The sequence below is a fragment of the Lytechinus variegatus genome, chromosome 5, assembly GCF_018143015.1.
Source record: "Lytechinus variegatus isolate NC3 chromosome 5, Lvar_3.0, whole genome shotgun sequence".
In the NCBI taxonomy this organism is placed as follows: Eukaryota; Metazoa; Echinodermata; class Echinoidea; order Temnopleuroida; family Toxopneustidae; genus Lytechinus; species Lytechinus variegatus.
Genome location: NC_054744.1, coordinates 19,675,701 through 19,694,971, shown reverse-complemented (window position 1 = coordinate 19,694,971; position 19,271 = coordinate 19,675,701). Strand labels below are relative to the sequence as shown.

The 19,271-nt window shown below is 35.3% G+C and overlaps 1 protein-coding gene across 1 annotated transcript; it reads left to right on the top strand.

Moving 5' to 3' along the window:
* The first annotated feature begins 72 nt into the window (after window positions 1-72).
* LOC121415666 (leucine-rich repeat-containing protein 28-like) lies at window positions 73-18,801 on the top strand. The gene is made up of 9 exons (XM_041608969.1): window positions 73-110; window positions 9,657-9,969; window positions 10,747-10,784; window positions 12,037-12,074; window positions 12,554-12,691; window positions 13,906-14,112; window positions 14,538-14,640; window positions 15,707-15,867; window positions 16,992-18,801. The coding sequence occupies exons 2-9, from the start codon at window positions 9,736-9,738 to the stop codon at window positions 17,231-17,233; spliced, it is 1,161 nt and encodes a 386-aa protein (XP_041464903.1). The 5' UTR covers window positions 73-110; window positions 9,657-9,735; the 3' UTR covers window positions 17,234-18,801.
* Window positions 18,802-19,271: the final 470 nt, after the last annotated feature.

Sequence of the window (19,271 nt, the reverse complement as noted above, 5' to 3'; positions counted from 1 at the left end):
GGATCCAGACTAGGGGCCCGGCCGGGGGGGCATTTGTACCGTACGTACGTACGTAGAGGGCAGCAAATACTCTGCTTTGTGAATTTGATCTGTGAATTTTCCAGGACCGGGTAAGAATAAATTTTAGTTTTTACCAACCATTCGCATTCCCGAATTTAGGACTTTTTATAACATTTGCATGACTTTGTACCGGTATATTGTACGTATTTTTTTCAAAAGAAAACATTACTGAATGTCATGATGAATGACATAAATCGTAAAGTCTGGTATGGCACCTCGGCGCGGCCTCCTGTCCCAGGGAGCTCCGGGCTGCGAAGCGGGCCGAAGCTCGCTGGAGCTGGCCTGGGTTAGGAGGCCTACGGCTACGCTTTGAAACATGTGAACGGCGGAGTGAGAAAATTTTCCGCCGAAAGTATGGGGCAAACATTGCTCAGGTTCTGCACCTCCAAGCTTAGACCGAAAGCTTAGGTCTCTGTTATTAGTTATGTTATTGTTGGTTTCACTCACCAAACTAAAGTAGTAAAGAGACCGAACTTTGTACTGTAGCACGATCTACAGTACAGGGGACTCATGACAACATTGCCAGGCATTGGCCATGTCATGATTAAGATCGGATAAAAGGGGGAAGTGAATTTGCGCGACAGCCGAGGTAAGTCACTGTTTTTGTTCCTTTTAACTTGATTTTTCTCCGTTTTTTGGCAAATAATGCCAAGCCCAAGACTAAATTAAGAGGGAATATTAATTTGCATTTTGGTTGCGTTAATTTTCAAAATTTTTATTCATTAAAGGAGAAATATATTGATTATGAATGTGGTCTTATTATATATCAATGGAAAGGTAATGATGTGGGGATCATCAGTGGGTCATTCAAAAATACCGAAAATAATACAAAAAGGTGAAAATCGCCGATTAAAAAACGCTAAAATGCCTCTCCGAAATATGCCTCGCATCGGTCTCTGAATTGACTGGAATTTGATGACGTCACTGTCTGTACGAGAGGCGTGATTGGCTCTCCCACGTGAAGCTCCACTTGCATGCAAAACCTGTTGCGTGGGTACGTTTTCTCCACACTGTCACTGAATACTTCTATCACGAAATGAAAGAAAACCCAGAATTTCATCTAGATTTGGGTTTCAAATTGATGATTTTAAAGATGAAGAGAATGATGATGAAGTGAACAACACAGTGAGGTAGTTGGAGGTAAATAATGGGGGAACAATGCCGATGATTATGATGAAAATTCAACTTGCCTGACGATCACAAGTCATGTACATGCCGATTCGCTTCCAACTCATGCAGCTGCTGCTACAAGTGGTAGCTACGTACACCGCGCGGGCCAAATTAAATCCATGAAAATGAATAACCACATCCAGACAGAGTCTATCATAAGAAGGAAAATAATGATATAACTGTACTTACATACAAGTGAATAATTCGAACCTGAAAGCAAATCAACTCAACGAATAGCAGCAGACGATATGCACCGACGATAAACTTCATGTGGCTGGGATAGATTGTCACTCGTTCTGTTAGATGTAATTTGTAACTCATTAATTTGACAAAATTACGAAACTCGGGGAATTATTTATATATATAAAAATATAGTAACATCCTTATTATTTTTTGTATTACGATAAAACCTGTTTTGAAGGAAAACGTTGAGGTAAACTTAAAATTACATGTATCACCCCCCCCCCCCCAACATGCGTAGCTTGTATGTCATTGCAAACAAACCATCGCAAACATGCACGTATTCCTTCCTTGCTGATTGAGAGCTGCTGCACACGTGCATAGATCTATTCTCTCAGGCGAGCAAACAATACGGCATGTGTTGTTGTGATGGTTTGTTTACGATCACATAATGCTACGCATGATGGGATGATCTTTTACATCTAATTTTAATTTACCTCAACGTTTTCCTTCAAAACAGGTTTTATCGTAATTCAAAAAATGATAAGAGATGTTACTATATTTTTACATAGATAAATAATTCCACGAGTTTCGTAATTTTGTCAAATTAATGAGATAAAAGTTCGGTAAAAGTTACATCTAACAGAACGAGTGACAATCTATCCAGCCACATGAAGTTTATCGTCAGTGAATATGCCATATCGTCTGCTACTACATGTATTCGTTGAATTGATTTGCCTTCAGGTTCGGATTATTCACTTGTTTGTAAGTACAGTTATATCATTTTCCTTCTTATGATAGACTCTGTTTGGATGTGGTTATTCATGTTCAGCATGAATTCAATTTGGCCCGCGCGGTGTAGCTAGCACTTCCAGCAGCATGAATTGGTAGCGAATCGGCATGTACATGACTTTACTTGTGATTGTGTTGCAAGTTGAATTTTCATCATCATCATCGGCGTAATTCCCCCAATTTACCTCCAACTACGTCACTGTGTTGTTTCACTTCATCATCATTCTCTTCATCTCAAAATCATCAATTTGAAAATCCAAATCTAGATAAAATTCTGGGTTTTCTTTCGATCATTTCGGGATCGAAATATTCAGTGACAATGTGGAGAAAATGTACCCTTGCAACAGGTTTTGCATGCAAGTGGAGCTTCACGTGGGAGAGCCAATCACGCCTCTCGTACAGACAGTGACGTCATAAAAAATCCCCAATTTCGCGGACGTTAGGCTGCGTGTTTGAAGCATTCAGAGAGAGAACTTCAAACTATCAATTAACTGAGTTTCATCCGTCTCCATGATAAATGATGTACACCATCGTGTTCTCCTTATTTTCTCCTTTATTGTGATATATGATTCTCCATTTTTACGATTTTCAATATATTTCTACTTTAAAAACAAAAATTGAAGAGCCCCAATGGGGGGATTTTGCATTGCAAGTCCCCTAATGGTGACTGCACAATAGCGAGCCGTCTGTGTATGAGGAGAAGTTTTAAAAAATGTTAAAAAAACTCCTTGAAACAGACAGCTGCCAGCTGTTTACTCCAAGCTCAGCTCTGGCAGATATTTTGGTTTTGCATGAAAGGGTCTTTCGAAAGTTTCGTATCTAAGTAACGTTAATCAGTGGCTAGACAGGAATAATTGTCGTTTCTGGGGATTCAACAATTTCTGACATTTAGATGAGCCAACGCAGTTCAGTGGAACAACCAAAATACAGAAACTGAAGCTTTTGGTCTAATCAGGGGCCTGTTGCATGCATTATGCAAGGGTCTATGGACTTCATGTATGGTCAAACCGCTCCAAGTATTAAAGGACAAGTCCACCCCAACAAAAAATTTGATTTGCATAAAAGGAGAAAAATCCAACAAGCATAACACTGAAAATTTCATCAAAATCGGATTTAAGATAAGAGAGTTATGACATAAAGTTTCGCTTCATTTCACAAAACAATTATACATGTATGCACATCTCGGTCGGTATGCAAATGAGGGAACTGATGACATCAATCACTCACTATTTCTTTTGTATTTTATTATATGAAATATTTGTCTCACCTGCATAGCAGAGTGAGACTATAGGCGCCGCTTTTGCGACGGCGGTGGCGGCGTCAACATCAAATCTTAACCTGAGGTTAAGTTTTTGAAATGACATCATAACTTAGAAAGTATATGGACCTAGTTCATGAAACTTGGCCATAAGGTTAATCAAGTATTACTGAACATCTTATTAGAGTTTCATGTCACATGACCAAGGTCAAAGGTCATTTAGGGTCAATGAACTTAGACCATGTTGGAGGAATCAACATCAAAATGTTAACCTGAGGTTAAGTTTTTGAAATGTCATCATAACTTAGAAAATATATGGACCTAGTTCATGAAACTTGGACATAAGGTTAATCAAGTATCACTGAACATCCTGCATGAGTTTTATGTCACATGACCAAGGTCAAAGGTCATTTAGGGTCAATGAACTTTGGTTGAATTGGGGGTATCTGTTGAATTCCCATCATAACTTTGAAAGTTTATGGATCTGATTCATGAAACTTGGACATAATAGTAATCAAGCATCACTGAACATTTTGTTGCAAGTTTCAGGTCTCATGATTAAGGTCAAAGGTCATTTAGGGTCAATGAACTTGGGCCGAATCGGGGGTATCTGTTGAATTACCATCATAACTTTGAAAGTTTATTGGTCTAGTTCGTTAAACTTGGACATTAGAGTAATCAAGTATCACTGAATATCCTGTGCACATTTCAGCTCTCATGATTAAGATCAAAGGTCATTAAGGGTCAATGAACTTTGGCCGAATTGGGGGCATCTGTTGAATTACCATCATAACTTTGAAAGTTTATTGGTCTAGTTTGTTAAACTTGGACATTAGAGTAATCAAGTATCACTGAACATCCTGTGCGCATTTCAGGTCACATGACCAAGGCCTTAGGTCAATGAACTTTGGCCGAATTGGGTGTATCTGTTGAATTACCATCATAACTTTGAAAGTTTATGGATCTGATTCATGAATCTTGGACATACATGTAAGAGTAATCAAGTATCACTGAACATCCTGTGCGAGTTTCAAGTCACATGATCAAGGTCAAAGGTCATGTAAGGTCAATGAACTTTGGCCATGTTGTTTTTTTTTGTTGAACAACCATCATATCTCTGTAAGTTTGTTGGTCTAGTTCATAAAAAGTGGAAATACATGTAAGAGTAACCATGTATCACTGAACATCTTGTGCGAGTTAGAGTAGTTTTCAAAGTCAGCACTGCTGCTATATTGAACCGCGTGATGCAGGTGAGACGGCCAGAGGCATTCCACTTGTTTGTTGAATAACCATCATATCTCTGTAAGTTTATTGGTCTAGTTCATAAAAAGTGGACATAAGAGTAACCATGTATCACTGAACATCTTGTGCGAGTTAAGAGTAGTTTTCAAAGTCAGCACTGCTGCTATATTGAACTGCGTGATGCAGGTGAGACGGCCAGAGGCATTCCACTTGTTTTATTTTCTTGTCATTGTCATGTGAAATGAAGTTTCATTCCTCCCTGAACATGTGGAATTCCATGATTTCAACTTTTTGTGCTTCAGGCAAAGAGGTTCTAATCATCAAATTCTTAAAAAATTTGTATCTCGCGCGCATGCGCCTTTTCGAAACATACAAGTGTAAGTAGCTGCGCGCGAGCAGAGACGCTGAGTCATGAAAATCTCATAACAATTTTTGAACTTCGCATCTCTGCATTTTCTACAAAAATATTATCAAGACAATGACATTAATAGACTAGCTCCACAAAAGCATATTTGACCAGTGACTACATGTAGTTAAGCTCTAATATTACAAAAGCCTTTTATTTTTGCTTTTTGTTAGAATCAACACTGTCTCTGGTCATTTTTAGATTTTACTATCATTCTCTTTAAAGGTCAAGTCCACCTCAGAAAAATGTTGATTTGAATCAATAGAGAAAAATCAGACAAGCACAATGCTGAAGATTTCATCAAAATCGGATGTAAAATAAGACAGTTATGACATTTCAAAGTTTCGCTTATTTTTAACAAAATAGTTATATGAACGAGCCAGTTACATCCAAATGAGAGAGTCGATGATGTCACTCACTATTTCTTTTGTTTTTTATTGTTTGAATTATACAATATTTCAATTTTTACGAATTTGATGATTAGGACCTCCTTGCCTGAAGCACAAAATGTTAGAATAATGGAATTCCATGTGTTCAGGGAGGAATGAAACTTCATTTCACATGACAATGACGAGAAAATCAAAATATTTCATATTTCAAACAATAAAAAACAAAAGAAATAGTGAGTGAGTGACATCATTGACTCTCTCATTTTGGATGTAACTGGCTCGTTCATATAACTGTTTTGTTAAAAATAAACGAAACTTTAAAATGTCATAACTTTCTTATTTTATATCCGATTTTGATGAAATTTTCAGTGTTATGATTGTTGAATTTTTCTCTTTGTATTCAAATTAAGTTTCTGTGGGGTGGATTTGTGATTTTGTCCTTTAATAAGTAGTCTGTATTTCTTCCCTACATTAATTTGTACATGTAGTGAGGGCAGCTTGGTGTAAATGTCTGACATATTGCGCTTATCGTAGTATTTGATTTTCACTTTTAACTTTGTTCCAAATTCATTTTAATATCTGTAACGAAGACTGCCATAAGTTTTTTCTCCCTTTCAAACTGACTGATATTTATATGATAATGTGTCTGCAAGTAGAGTGATATTCATTAATAAATGATTAATAGGGAATTATCATATGTGTTTCCTGTATTACACGGAAGTGAAGGACTATTCTTTGAAAATGAAATGTATGACTAACAGCTTTAACATCCATAGCGCTCCTTAAGAAAATATGCACTTTGGCAGTTCTGTTAAGGATTCAGTACTATATAGGATAAGAGACACCTTTCATAATAAATACAGTTTTCAAAGTTAGGGCTGCTAAATTATGACCACATTTGACCATAAAGCATAAAGACATAAACTTCCTCAAGGCATTAACTTCCGTGACATTTTTTCTTGAATATGTTACAAATTTGTGCTTTACTGAATCACTCCGGATCATAGTCATATAAGGTACCCTCCATCTAGGTTCCCATAAAAATCATAGCTATTGAATTCATTCTTGTCAAATTATTATTACACAACTTATTTTCAACATCACTTTGAAAAGAGTGAAAATTGCCAACGAAAGCAATTTCCTGAGAATTATATACAATATTTAATGCTTTTAGAATTCTAAATAATTCATACTACAAATTTTGAATGTTGGCATCTTCCTTAGAACTTAGAATTTCTAATTTCCTTTGCTATAAAGTTCTTTCAGTAATTGTTACGGAAGTTAATTCTCTGCTGTACATGTACTTTGCTTAGATTGAGTACGATTCTAGTTCCAGAACAGGTGTCATGGCTTTGTCTAATGCTGAAGTCGGCAGAAAGGGAAGAAGGAGAAATAATCATGCTTTCATGGACAAGGAAAGAGAAAGAAAAACTTGGAATGACTCATGAGGAGGATTGATATATCACCAATCAAAGATGTGAGCCCGAAGTGCGAGCTAAAACTTTTGGATAATCTAACCTGAAAACTTGACATTCAAAGCATTTTTTTGTAAAAATGATCAGGATGTTATCTGAATAAGTTAGTAATGCGAGTGCAAAGTGCTTGCTGATTTTTTTTCTTATTCTGGCTGAAAGCTTGACATTCTAAACACTTTTTGTATCAATTACAAGGATGGGTATCTTAATGCGACTGATTTTTTTTAATATTTTGATCTGAAAAAAATAATTTATAGACGTTTTAATGTGAGAGCAAGATATGTCCAATAAACAATCATTGCAAATGTAAAATGCGCGCTTTTTGAGGTTAAGACCTCAAAACGGGACATTTTTTAACTTTTTGCAATCATAAAAAATAATGGGTTTCTTGCAAAGGAAATGATGCGCAGTGATTGCGAAGTGTGAGCTGCAAATATGTGTCATTCCAATATGAAACCAGACCTTTTAAGCATGCTTTCAAATAAAGAGGATATAAATTGAATAAAAAATAATTTCATGCAATAAAATACAAAAGAACAAGTGGAGATTATACACACCATCAATCAACTCTTTTGATATTCATGAAGATATGTATAGACTAAACTGTTTCACTGAAATAATGCAAATATTTAAAATGGCATAACTTCATTATTCCTTATTCGATTTTGATCATATTTGCAGTATTTTGTTTGTCTGATTATTATCTGTTCAGATAATAATTTTTCAGCCTGGATGACCCCTTTAATGTGCATGAAAAGCGCTGAAATAATTGATATCTTTTTAGGCCTACTGACATGAAAACATGGAAAGGGATATTTCAAACACTCATGGTTTGTTAGAATTTAAGAATTATATATGTATTTCGATAATCAAACATTTTACAGTCACTGTTTGTACCTCAACAACTAACATTTAAAGCATAATTTGCAAAATTATCATTTGAAATTAACATTCAATAAAATTCAGAATATTGAAATAATATAATGTTGAAATTACTTTAATTCAAATTTTTATTTTTCGGACAAGGGTCTCTTTTGTTGAAATATCAATGAAAGGTACCTTGTTCTAAATAACAGGGTGTAATGTGGCATGCGCCTGTAATCCAAGCCATATGGGAAAGTTACAAATTGATGCAGAGGTTTGAGCCCTGGTCACGTCTTTTGGATGGTGATGTTAAACGTCAATCACATCTGATTGATACACGTCTGACAAAACTCAAATACACACACACACACACAAGGAAAATAATAGAGATATTTGTATTTTATCCAGTTATGTTTGTGAATCTTTAAAGCTGTTTCCCCTTTTACCCAAAATAAGCACCATACATGTACATCAATTCTACAACTGTAATAAATAACAAAGTATTTGATCTCCATTTATTGAAATTATTTTTTTTTTCTCTTTTAAACCAGTACTGGTCTTCTTTATTTGAATAAAAATATACACATACATATGTACACAAACAAAAATTTTACAAATTATTCAATATTAGATTCCATTTGCTCATATTCATATACAAATTTTCCTTTCGTTTACCTTTCTCAATATCATATCTTTTTTCACAACATATATGAACATAATTTTCAAATCATAAAACTTCATTGTAACTAATGTTATTTTGTAACATTTGTAAATAGAATATAATTTAATTAATTTAATTCAAAATTAAATTAATTTCTTTTCCTTTTTCTTTTCTTAGACCGTAAACAATATGCTGAGGCTTCAAACGAAAATTTTGAATTAAACATTTTCTTATGAGTGCTTCTACGTATTTCCAAAACTTATCAACCTCTATACACAACCAAAACAAATGAAATAAATCACTCAACTTATTGCACTCACTACAAATATTAGTGTTTCTTAAATTCCATTTTTTTTAAGTTACAGAGAGTAGGTAATAAATTATACATAAAATTGAAATTAAAGTGGGCTATGACATTATCTTGAATACTTTTGAGTTTCAGTGTCCATGTAAAAATCAAGAATTCTTATTTTCTTCATCTAAAATTTCTCTCCAAAATAATTTGGCCTTTGATCTTTCAACATTTAATTCCAACATCTCTTGATAAATTTGTTTTACTCTAGAGTTACAATTAAGCAATGTATTTACAGATGGCATACATGATTCATCATTCAAAATTGAATTTTTAAATTTTCTAAACAAAGCATTGAATTTATAATCTCATGAAATGTATCCCGTAAAAAAAGGGTCAGGTGACAATGAAGACTAACTATTTTGCCAATATCAAACAAAGTTGCAGACTTAGAAGACGAATGCCTTCGTGAAATGGAAAGCGCCAATTTGTCGCCAATCTTCCTATCTCGTAAGAACGGTCCTTGAAAATTCCTACGTATTGCTCATGACTACATGTATGTACTTTTGTTTCTATAGTGTGTGTGTGTCTGGATGTGGGGTGAGTGTGAGGGTGTGTACATGCTTGGGTATGAATGTTTAATGAATGTGTCCTTGTGATATGAGTGTGTCCTTGTGATTTGTGCTTGTTTAACAGTAACACATAGACAGCTGAGGAGATGTGTTAAATAACTATAAAAATGAATGAAAATAAAACTATTCAGCATTGTTTTTTAAATACAATGTGAGAGACTATGTCTCATTACATATTCAGCCCTCTGCGCCCATTTACCCCGTTTTAAGGTATTCCAAAAATCTTTCCTTCCAGGTAGTTTGACACTAGCAGTCCTGCTGAACCACAGTGTAGAAGTGGATAGTATTGTGCCTATCAACTATACAACTCAGCAATGCAACATGGGACTAACATGCATCTGACGACTAGGGGTGCTTCAATGATGGAAGAAGATAATGAAGGGAGTAGTCTCTCAGACATCTTCAAAGAAGCCCTTTGCAATCGGGAACATGGGATACTCCATCTCAACTACAAAGGACTGGTGCAGTTCCCTCCTCAGCTAACCAGTCAAGATGACTATGCACACATCCAGGTTATCTATGCCAAGAGAAACTTGATCACCCATCTTGTAAGTTTTAATAGCAATTTGTCATGTTATAATCTCAGTGGATGATTTCAAGTTCTGTTTCGACCTTATTTTGTTGGAGTTAGGCCAATATTTATAAAGTCAGCACATCACTAAACTTCCAGTGAAGCTGATACAGGAACATATTTCATTATGATCATAGGATGGTAATTTAATAGGGCTATTTAAGGCCTCAGTCACTGTTTTTATTTGGGGGGGGTGTACTTTTTATTTTCTGTCAAGGAGGATAATGCTGGTTGTACTGATTTATTCATGTCCTAACTTGTTGCAGAATATTCAGATTTGTCAGTAGGCAATACTAGGCAAAGATATTTATGGATTCATTTTCTCATAATTAGTAATTTCAGTAACACTATTTCAGAACTGCAGTGTGCATGGCCGTTCGCAGGAATTTTTCTTGGGGTTGGGGAAGGGGGGGGGGGCAAGATGCATAAAAAAATTAAGAACTCTAAATCAAGGGAGCAAAGTGACTGAGCTTGTCATTGGGTGCTTTGCATTTTTAAAGTGAAATTGAAGGATTTTGTGCATGCTCTTGGTGAATTTTGTGAAAATTTTCAGGAAAGAAAATGTGTAACCGCACCTCTCACACCCCCACCCGAGCTGCGTACGGCCATGACAGTGTCTATATGTACAGGATTAATTTCAGTGCCACTTCCAGATCTCCATTTCTGTTGATTTTTAGATTGAGTTTAATCGCAAAATGATATGAAATTTGAACATTATAACTGAAACCTAGTCTGTCTTTTGCTTTTGATACAGCCCTATGATATTCATCGGTTGACAAGCCTGAAAATTCTGTAAGTAATCAACTTTTTTCAGCAATCATTATTCATATTGTTTTCCCCTTTACAATTTGTATGTTAAAGCCTTCATATTATAAATAGTTGAATTCATATCTCTTAAACTCCCTTTCTCTATACTGCAGCGTTTTCCCCAAAGTATTTGAATTTTTAATTGGACTTTTTTTATAGAGAAATGTGAATAGGTTGTTGAATATTGTTGGAAAACTGCAAAATATGAAGAGGAATTCATACTACAGCATTAAAATAGCATCCAAATAAGTGAGAAGTCTAGAAGGAAGGTTTTTTCTGCTTCAAAATATTTGTCATGCCTGAACCATTATTTTGGATCTTTGTTATAATTTGAAACCATGATAATATCTAGACATTTAAGATCTACAACATATCTCTAATCATATATCTGTGAATGATAGCAGTTTTAAGCACTGCATTCTATTACCCCTGCTTTATGCACATCTACCCTGATCGGTTACCTTGTATAGGAATGACTTTAAAAAAAACTTGGGTTATTGTTGTGTTGTCGCTGGATCGAATACTCTTTTATTTTCAACCGGACTTAAATGAGTGTAGACGAATGGATTCAGGATGTACAGTTCATATATACATTTATTTATTAAAGATGATTACTGACAAAAACATGAGTAAGTCTAATGGTGACTATACTCTGTGAAGATTAAGATAATGCTGCAAGCTAATGTAGTATACTTTTATGTAGCTCTAAGCTCCAAGCTCTGAAACTGCAATCTGTCTGTATGCTGGAACAATCTCTAAAGTAATCTGATTTGGATTCAGAAGTGAACCCCTTTTATATTGGTCTGGTCTAGACTCTTTACAACCAAACAGGTGTTATGTTGGTCAACCTTGGACGCTTGACCAAAACAATTTGTACGTCATAACTTTACTCTGAGTTGGGGAGTTGACCTTTTAGGGAGAACATGAAATGTAGTGAAGAAACTCATGAAATGTGTGTGCGTCAGAAGTTTAGCTAGAAGAAGAATGAGTAATGCTTTCTTATGAAAGTTGGAGCTGGTATACTTTCTGTTGAAGTATTGATTAAGTATTGATTATGTATTGATATAATATTGAATATGTGAGATATGTCTTATCATCACATAACCCTATTTGAAAGAAAAGCATGGTTAAGATATTGTTTGATCCTTCAATAAAATCTACCCTTTTGCATCATTAGAATAAATAATATGTGATCTGTCTTTTTGTGCTAAATTGAATCTCAACTTATTCTTTTCAGATATCTTCATTCAAACAACTTGTCATCTCTTCCCAAGGGTAATGACTTTTTTCATACATTCCCTCTTAATGTGAATCCTATGACACATTTGTATGGATTATGGATATGATTTCAAAGCAAATGTTATCTGTATTAAATGTCGATTGATGAGAAACTTGGAGCCTGGGGCAGCTGTTCCTTCTGAGTCTATCAAAATGATTATATGAATTTGAAAATGATAGGCCTATAGTCCTGAGTTTACTTCAGCTGGTTTTTTTTTCTTAACTTTTTCATTTATTTTTCATAGTCTAGATTACAAAATAACATTTGTGCATATTCTTGATTTTTTTTTATTCCTCTCAAAAAATGCATAGGGATGCATCTGACATTGGTATGTGCTACAAGATTTCTCTTTAGAAATGTAAGATTGAGTAATGTAATTATTCAGTTGTTGTTTTTTTTTATAGAGAAGTGAAATTTGTTTAGTTATTTTGGGTGTGCTTTTGATCTGTTCTTAGGATGTGTTTTCTTTCTCTAGAAATGAGTCTGATGAAGTCCCTGGAATCTCTGGACCTGAGTCAGAATCTCTTCACCAGGTTTCCTGATATTTTATGTCGCTGTACCGGCCTTAAAGAGTTGTACATGACAGTTAACCGTCTCTCATCTCTGCCTCCAGGTAAACAGAATAAAAAGGTTTAAGGACCCTACATGCATGTACATGGTGTATGCACATGTGTCAAGTTCTAGAAGAAAGTATGTTAAGATTAGCACTGTCAAATCCAAAGGGGAAAGGCATGGACATTTAGCCCATGTACAGTATTTGTAGTTGTACTTAATTACAGACATCAATCAAACAGTGAATGTCTTTGCCACCTATTTAAAGGCACAAATCCTTAGGCCCGAATTCACAAAGGTGGTTTTGAAAACCCATGGTTGAGTCCATGGTTTATGCAGATTTCCTGTATAAATTACGCTTAATTTAGCGCGTGTATAAAAAAATGTCCAATTCTGATGCGTGCTTTTGTAACAGTGCGCCAAATTGACGCCTGTTACCTTTGTTAGATAATAATAATAGACGGTTCTTGTATAGCGCATAACACATTATAAATAACGTCTCTGTGCGCTTCCAAAAGACTTGGATATTATTACCCTGGCTTTAGCCCCGCAGCCTTTTACAGCGCTGGGGCATTTCAAGGAATAAATTCCTGCCAGGTACCCATTCACCTCACCTGGGTTGAGTGCAGCACAATGTGGATAAATTTCTTGCTGAAGGAAACTACACCATGGCTGGGATTTGAACCCACGACCCTCTGTTTCAAAGTCCGGAGACTAATCCACTGGGCCACAACGCTCCACATAGATACGCTATTTTATTCATGAGTCCACTGTTTGAAGAGTGGACTCATGAATAAAAACAGTGGACTCATGAATAAAATTGCGTTTCTAACCATGGTAACAAGCGTCAATTTGGCGCACTGTGTCAAAAGCGCGCATCAGAATTGGCATTTTTATACACGTGCCAGGTACTTGCTAAATTAAGCATAATTTATACAGGAAATCTGCATTAACCATGGACTCATCCGTGGGTTTTCAAAACCACCTTTGTGAATTCGGGCCTTAGTGATTTAGTCAATTTTCCACAGGGGAGGAAGGGGGGGGGGAGATTACAGTGCAGAGCAACCAAGCACGACAAGCAGGGGATGGGATCAGAATTGAGTTCTTCACATTAGGAGTGCTCAAGGTAAATACAAGGGTCAGCTTCTAATTTTTTTATTGATTACATTGCATCAATTAAACCAATCCCACAAATCAGTTGTATGATCAAATAATTTATTGTCAAGTGGTCCTACTGTGCCCTCAGAATGTCTTTCTTATTTTGATGTTCAATAGAAATTGGAGAACTAAAGCAGCTGACAATCTTGAACCTGATGGATAACCAACTAGAAAGTATCCCATCAGAGATTGGGCTGTGTTCATCCTTAGAAACCCTTCACCTGGATAGGAACAAGCTTACTACCTTACCTAGGCAACTCATCACATTGAACAATCTCAAAGAACTATCTGTAACAGGCAATAATCTCCTAGTCTTGCCCATGAGTAAGTTGAACTTTTTCTTATATTTCTTTGCAACCTGTAGGAATATCTTGATTCATGTTATATGGATTGTATCTGATTTTATACAATTTATTGAAACATTGTATTTGTGAGTGAAAGCAATTCATTGTTAAAGTTTGATTTATTTGGGATTTGAGTAAAATCAAGCTGCACTGGACTAGAGATCAGGTGTGTTAGATTACATGTTTACAATAAACTTCTAATTTACAAATATCTGTTTTTGACATAATTTGCAAAGATAAACTTTAGGAATTATATTGTCTATAAATTCTATAGAAAACAACACTTTTCTCAAGATTTTGAATGTTCTTTTTCAATTCCATTGGGATTACCGGGTATACAAAATTTGATAGTAATTTTTGAAGTATAACCTACACATGTACTTTGAATTTGAACGTTGTTTGCAGGATTGGGCTGGCTACCAAATCTGCAACATCTATATGTTGACAGTAATCCAAGACTATGCACGATACCCTTCACGTTACACAGCAAGCAGATAGGAGTCTGTAGGTGAGGAGAAGCTTCTAGTTTTAACCCCCATTATTAGATGATTGAGTCAAATTGGATGAACTCTACTACATTAATCAAATTATTTGTTATGTTTATTTCTATAGTATTCTCTCAACATTATTTATTTTTTTATGATCCAAGTTGTTCCAGAAAGGACTTTTGATGAGAAAATAGAAGTCTGAAGGTGTAGAAAGTGAATTTATTAGTGTATTACTGAACACTTTTCATAAATTCAGTCGTATCGTACACAATATTTTCTTAAAATTCATCAAACTTCCACCATGAATACATACATGTAAATGCTTACAAAAAGTAAAGATTTAATTTTTTTCAGAGATCAATCTTTTTTTTTACAATATCAGCTTCCAAACGTACCCTTCTTGTGAAATATTTTGGTCAATTGAAAAAGGTACTTTATTATTGAACGTGTGTTTTCTGTAGGAAAAGTTGGAAATTTACAAAATCACTAATCAGCTATTTTGACCATATTTTAATATTCTTAGCAAAAAAGACTTTGAAAAGATTGTTTTGGTACTTTTTCATGTTTCTATCCAAATTCCCTTTGGATGGATGTCGCAAAGTTAAAGCGTATTGAAATTATTTTATAATGTGTAAATGCACGCATTCAGTAATACAAGGCCTGTCGGTGATACACTCGCTATACATATTTTGTAGCGGTTTCAGAAATGTGACATTTTTTGTACACAAATTTATACAATAGGCTGTTTTAAGCTGTCATTACAAAAGGTACCTTGATGTAATGATTCCTTGTCCAAATGTGCTTGTTCCCAAAAGAGGCATGATATCAGGTGGTGATGCAACAATTATGAAAAAAAATCCCATACATGTGGATTCAAGATGCAAGTTTGAAAGTTAAAATGATAGGTCAATACAATTTGTATTACCGGTATTCAATCTTTACCAAGCTATGCACTAGCTGTAAAGTTAATCTCAGCTCAAAGAATCCCTCCTGTTCTTATTTCCCATGCAATCAAGCATTCCTAGCTCATCCAAATCTAACTATTGTCCATTGAATATCCTACCCTCTATGTTTCTTTTATTGAAGATGCGGCTCTGCCAAGCCTCCCGGTAATAGATGTATTCAGATTGGTGGACTACATGGAGTTCTTCCTTCTGAGATACAGGTCTATCATGATGAGAGAACATCCATCAATATACCAAGTACTCTTCTTGAATTAGCATTAAATGCTGTCTACCATCATAAGGGTAAATTGAAAACAAACGAAAGTAGTGAAAGCAGTGAACACAGATTTCACAGGGAAGTCTGTGAAACCAAGGTTAATTGTCACCGTATCATCCTAGATCAAGGGCGTACAACTGTTGTAACTTTGCCATAATGGTAACTACCAACAGGGCTCAGCAGCTAGTCATAATCAAGGTTACCATGGTAGTTGCCATAATGGCAAAGTTACAACAGTTGCAAGTCCTTTATGAAACGGGCCCCAGGTGCAGTTACATCAACTGAACTTTGTGAAATCATGAAATTTGAGCTGAAAAACGATCACACTGAAGCATATGTGGGACAGTGAATGCTAATTGCTTTGAAAAAGGAGCAACATCTAGATTGAATTTGATGATAATTTTGCTACTTTCTCTGCAATTACAAAATTTCTTCCAGAATCCTTTGGCCCATTCCTTGTATTATACATACAGACACTTGGGTGGTCATTTTATTGGACTCTGTACGGATTCATTAGGAAATTGTTACTTCAATCTTTAAGGTGTACACTAGCCCTAGTTTTCCATTTTCTTTAGTTCTATTTCTGTGTTAATTGGTGTTCCAGGCACCGCATTCAGTATTCTTTGGCAATGTTTACAATCGTATGATAAAGCAGTGGTAAAAAATGATGTTAGAAAAAACACAACTTTCTTTGCAATAAAGTTAAGAAACATGTGCTAAACACTGTAAATAGGTTTGATACGCAGATGTTTTACTTTAGTTTTGTTATCTTGGGTATCGCTTTGATTTTCATGATTCCACCATTCTTCATCATTCAATTGTTGGAGCCCGAAAAATGTGTTTTCTGTGGACATCTCCAAACACTGAAATTCCTTGAATTCTGTGAATCTTTCAAACCAAACAGAATCAGAAGGGGGAGAATAAGATTCAGCATGTGGAGCTTTCCTTTTGAAAATATCTTCTGTGAAAAAAAATCAATTTCAGTCCTGGGAGGAAGACTTGCAATCAGTCATAGCCCCAGAAATCAATGCAATATAAACACATTTGTGTTTCCATGGTAACTCTGTGCTTTCCTATTTCAATGAATGAGTGGTATTTCTAATTTCTTTATATGTGTATCTGCTCTATCTTCATTTTCCCTGATGACTAGACATCCTGGACGTTGATTCCATGCCCAAGAGTCTTGCTGACCTGATTGCTTGCCCCACTGCCCACTGCGTTGCCCCATCAGGATGTGAAAAACTCATCTTCACAGAGGCCTATGTGCATTTCCTTCAGATACCTTGGATTCAGCAGTTCACACTCGGTGGCAACAGCAATCTGTCTCTGACCGCCTTGTGCTGTTCCATGAAGTGTTTGGAGATGTTCAAGAAGCATCCTGTCCCTACCTGATACCTACATGAACCCGTTGACTACCAATTTCTATAAATCCCATAGTCTTTGTGCATGGACTACCTGATCCCAGTAGGCAAAGGTTTGATGTAGTCAGAAAGGAGTGAGAGAGGAAAGAGATTGTGGAAAATGTGGCAAACCACAATAGAGAATGTATACAGTAGTCTTTTAGAGAATTCTTTGACTACTGATGGCAAGTTGATTTGGAAATCGTAAAACCAAATCCAGGCTTTACCATCACCTTCATCTACATTGTATATGCCTCAATACAAGTGGAAGGGTGGTTTCTTGCCACTTGAAGTAATACCAGGGCCCTGTAAAATAAAGATATGATCAATTTTGTAATTAATTGTAACTGGAAGTCTGTGACAATCCACATACTAAAAAGTTACAATCAATCATAAACATTAAGCGTATCTCTTTGTGTTACACCCCTAGGTGACATATGAAACCACTATGCACATGTACTATGTTCATGTGGTCAACTACATGTATAAATACGGTCTGAGTACCGTTTTGCACAATCAATACTTGCCTGCTGAAATTTTCATATATTTAACACATGTATAGAATGTTTCATGTTCAGAAACAATGTCATGTACGCATCAATGTGAAGACAGCGTGAACAAAGGGAACTCCTTCATTTTAGCAAAGAGAAATTTGGCATTAACAGTACTTGAAGCTGTGTTTAAAAAAAAAAAAATTCCAAATTGCATTTTCAAACTGAATTTTTGACATTCATTCAAAATGTGTGTTTCAAAATACTTCAGAATACTAATACTTCCCTATAAATAAGCATAAACAAAGTGCATCTTCAGTCTCAAACTGATAGTCGTTCTCAATTTTTATATGTGCGAGACTTAATAAGCAATTAATTTTTATATTACATTGTATGTCTGTGCCATTCATGTACAAAATATGCTTTCTTTGGACCAATTAAATGTTATCTACCAAATGTATCACTGTCATATATTGTATGTTACATCACTTTTTTGTGTACAGATGGATGTTCAGAATTTGACTTACTTATTGTTTAAGTATCTGGTATGCAATTTTAGAAATAATGAGCTGTAAATAGCCAACTAAAAAGAGTCTGTCTTTGTGATAAAAGGATTGTATTCCTTGATTTTTAAAGTTTTGTGTCATAATTATTTTATTCTTTATTTTATACTTTTTGAATGTCTTTCATAAACATGTAGTTTGTTAAGATAGATAGAGGTTGATCAGTCGACTTAATAATTTAAAATCTTGACCGACTTCTGATATTAAGAAGGCTAACAATCGTTTGAAACATGAAAACACTTTATCTTGTGCAATATTATTTCTTTTTTGTTTTACAAGAAAGTGACCAGTGATGAACAAAGAATCGAATTGGGTGAATTAAGGAAATTGAAATCATGACATGAGACTGATGGTATAGTTTCTCCTGTGTACTTATTAATCAGACCATGGCCGAGACTAAGGTTAACAAAATATGGCTGTGAGGCAAACCTCTACTCTGTCACCTGTTTTTACCAGGCTGGTAGTAGGAATATATAGGGAGTAATTACAGAAATATATATCCTAAAAATATGAATTTCTTGAAGTTTTTAATGTATACTGCAACATTACTGTACTTGTGCAATTATAATTATGTCTCTACATTGGCGGCGGAAGCCAATAAATTTAGGGGGTGTCCACCTGAAATTTTGGGATGGACACATGTAAAAAATAGGACAAGCGCCCCAAAATTTTTTGACAAGCAAAAAAAAAAAAAAAAAAAAAGGGTCATCAACCTAAATTTTAGGGGGGGACCACACACGTCTGAGGGAGGGCCATGTGAATTTAGGGGGGGACGCAGGAGAAAAATTGACAAGCAAAAAAAAAAAAAAAAAAAAAAAGGTTATCAAAGTAAAATTTAGGGGGGGACCGTCCCCCCCACCTAAAATTTAGGGGGGGGACACGTCCCCCCGCTTCCGCCGCCTATGTGTCTCTAAGATTCATTATTGATAGACTTATAAATAATAAAGTCCTTGAAATTTCATTTCCATGTATCATA

What these genes read in the sequence shown, in the direction of transcription:
- LOC121415666 (XM_041608969.1), top strand. Translation starts at nt 9,736, where the DNA reads ATGCAACATGGGACTAACATGCATCTGACGACTAGGGGTGCTTCAATG. An exon ending in GAAACTTGATCACCCATCTT is followed by an intron (nt 9,970 to 10,746) that starts GTAAGTTTTAAT and finishes CTTTTGATACAG; the next exon opens with CCCTATGATATTCATCGGTT. An exon ending in TCTCTCATCTCTGCCTCCAG is followed by an intron (nt 12,692 to 13,905) that starts GTAAACAGAATA and finishes GATGTTCAATAG; the next exon opens with AAATTGGAGAACTAAAGCAG.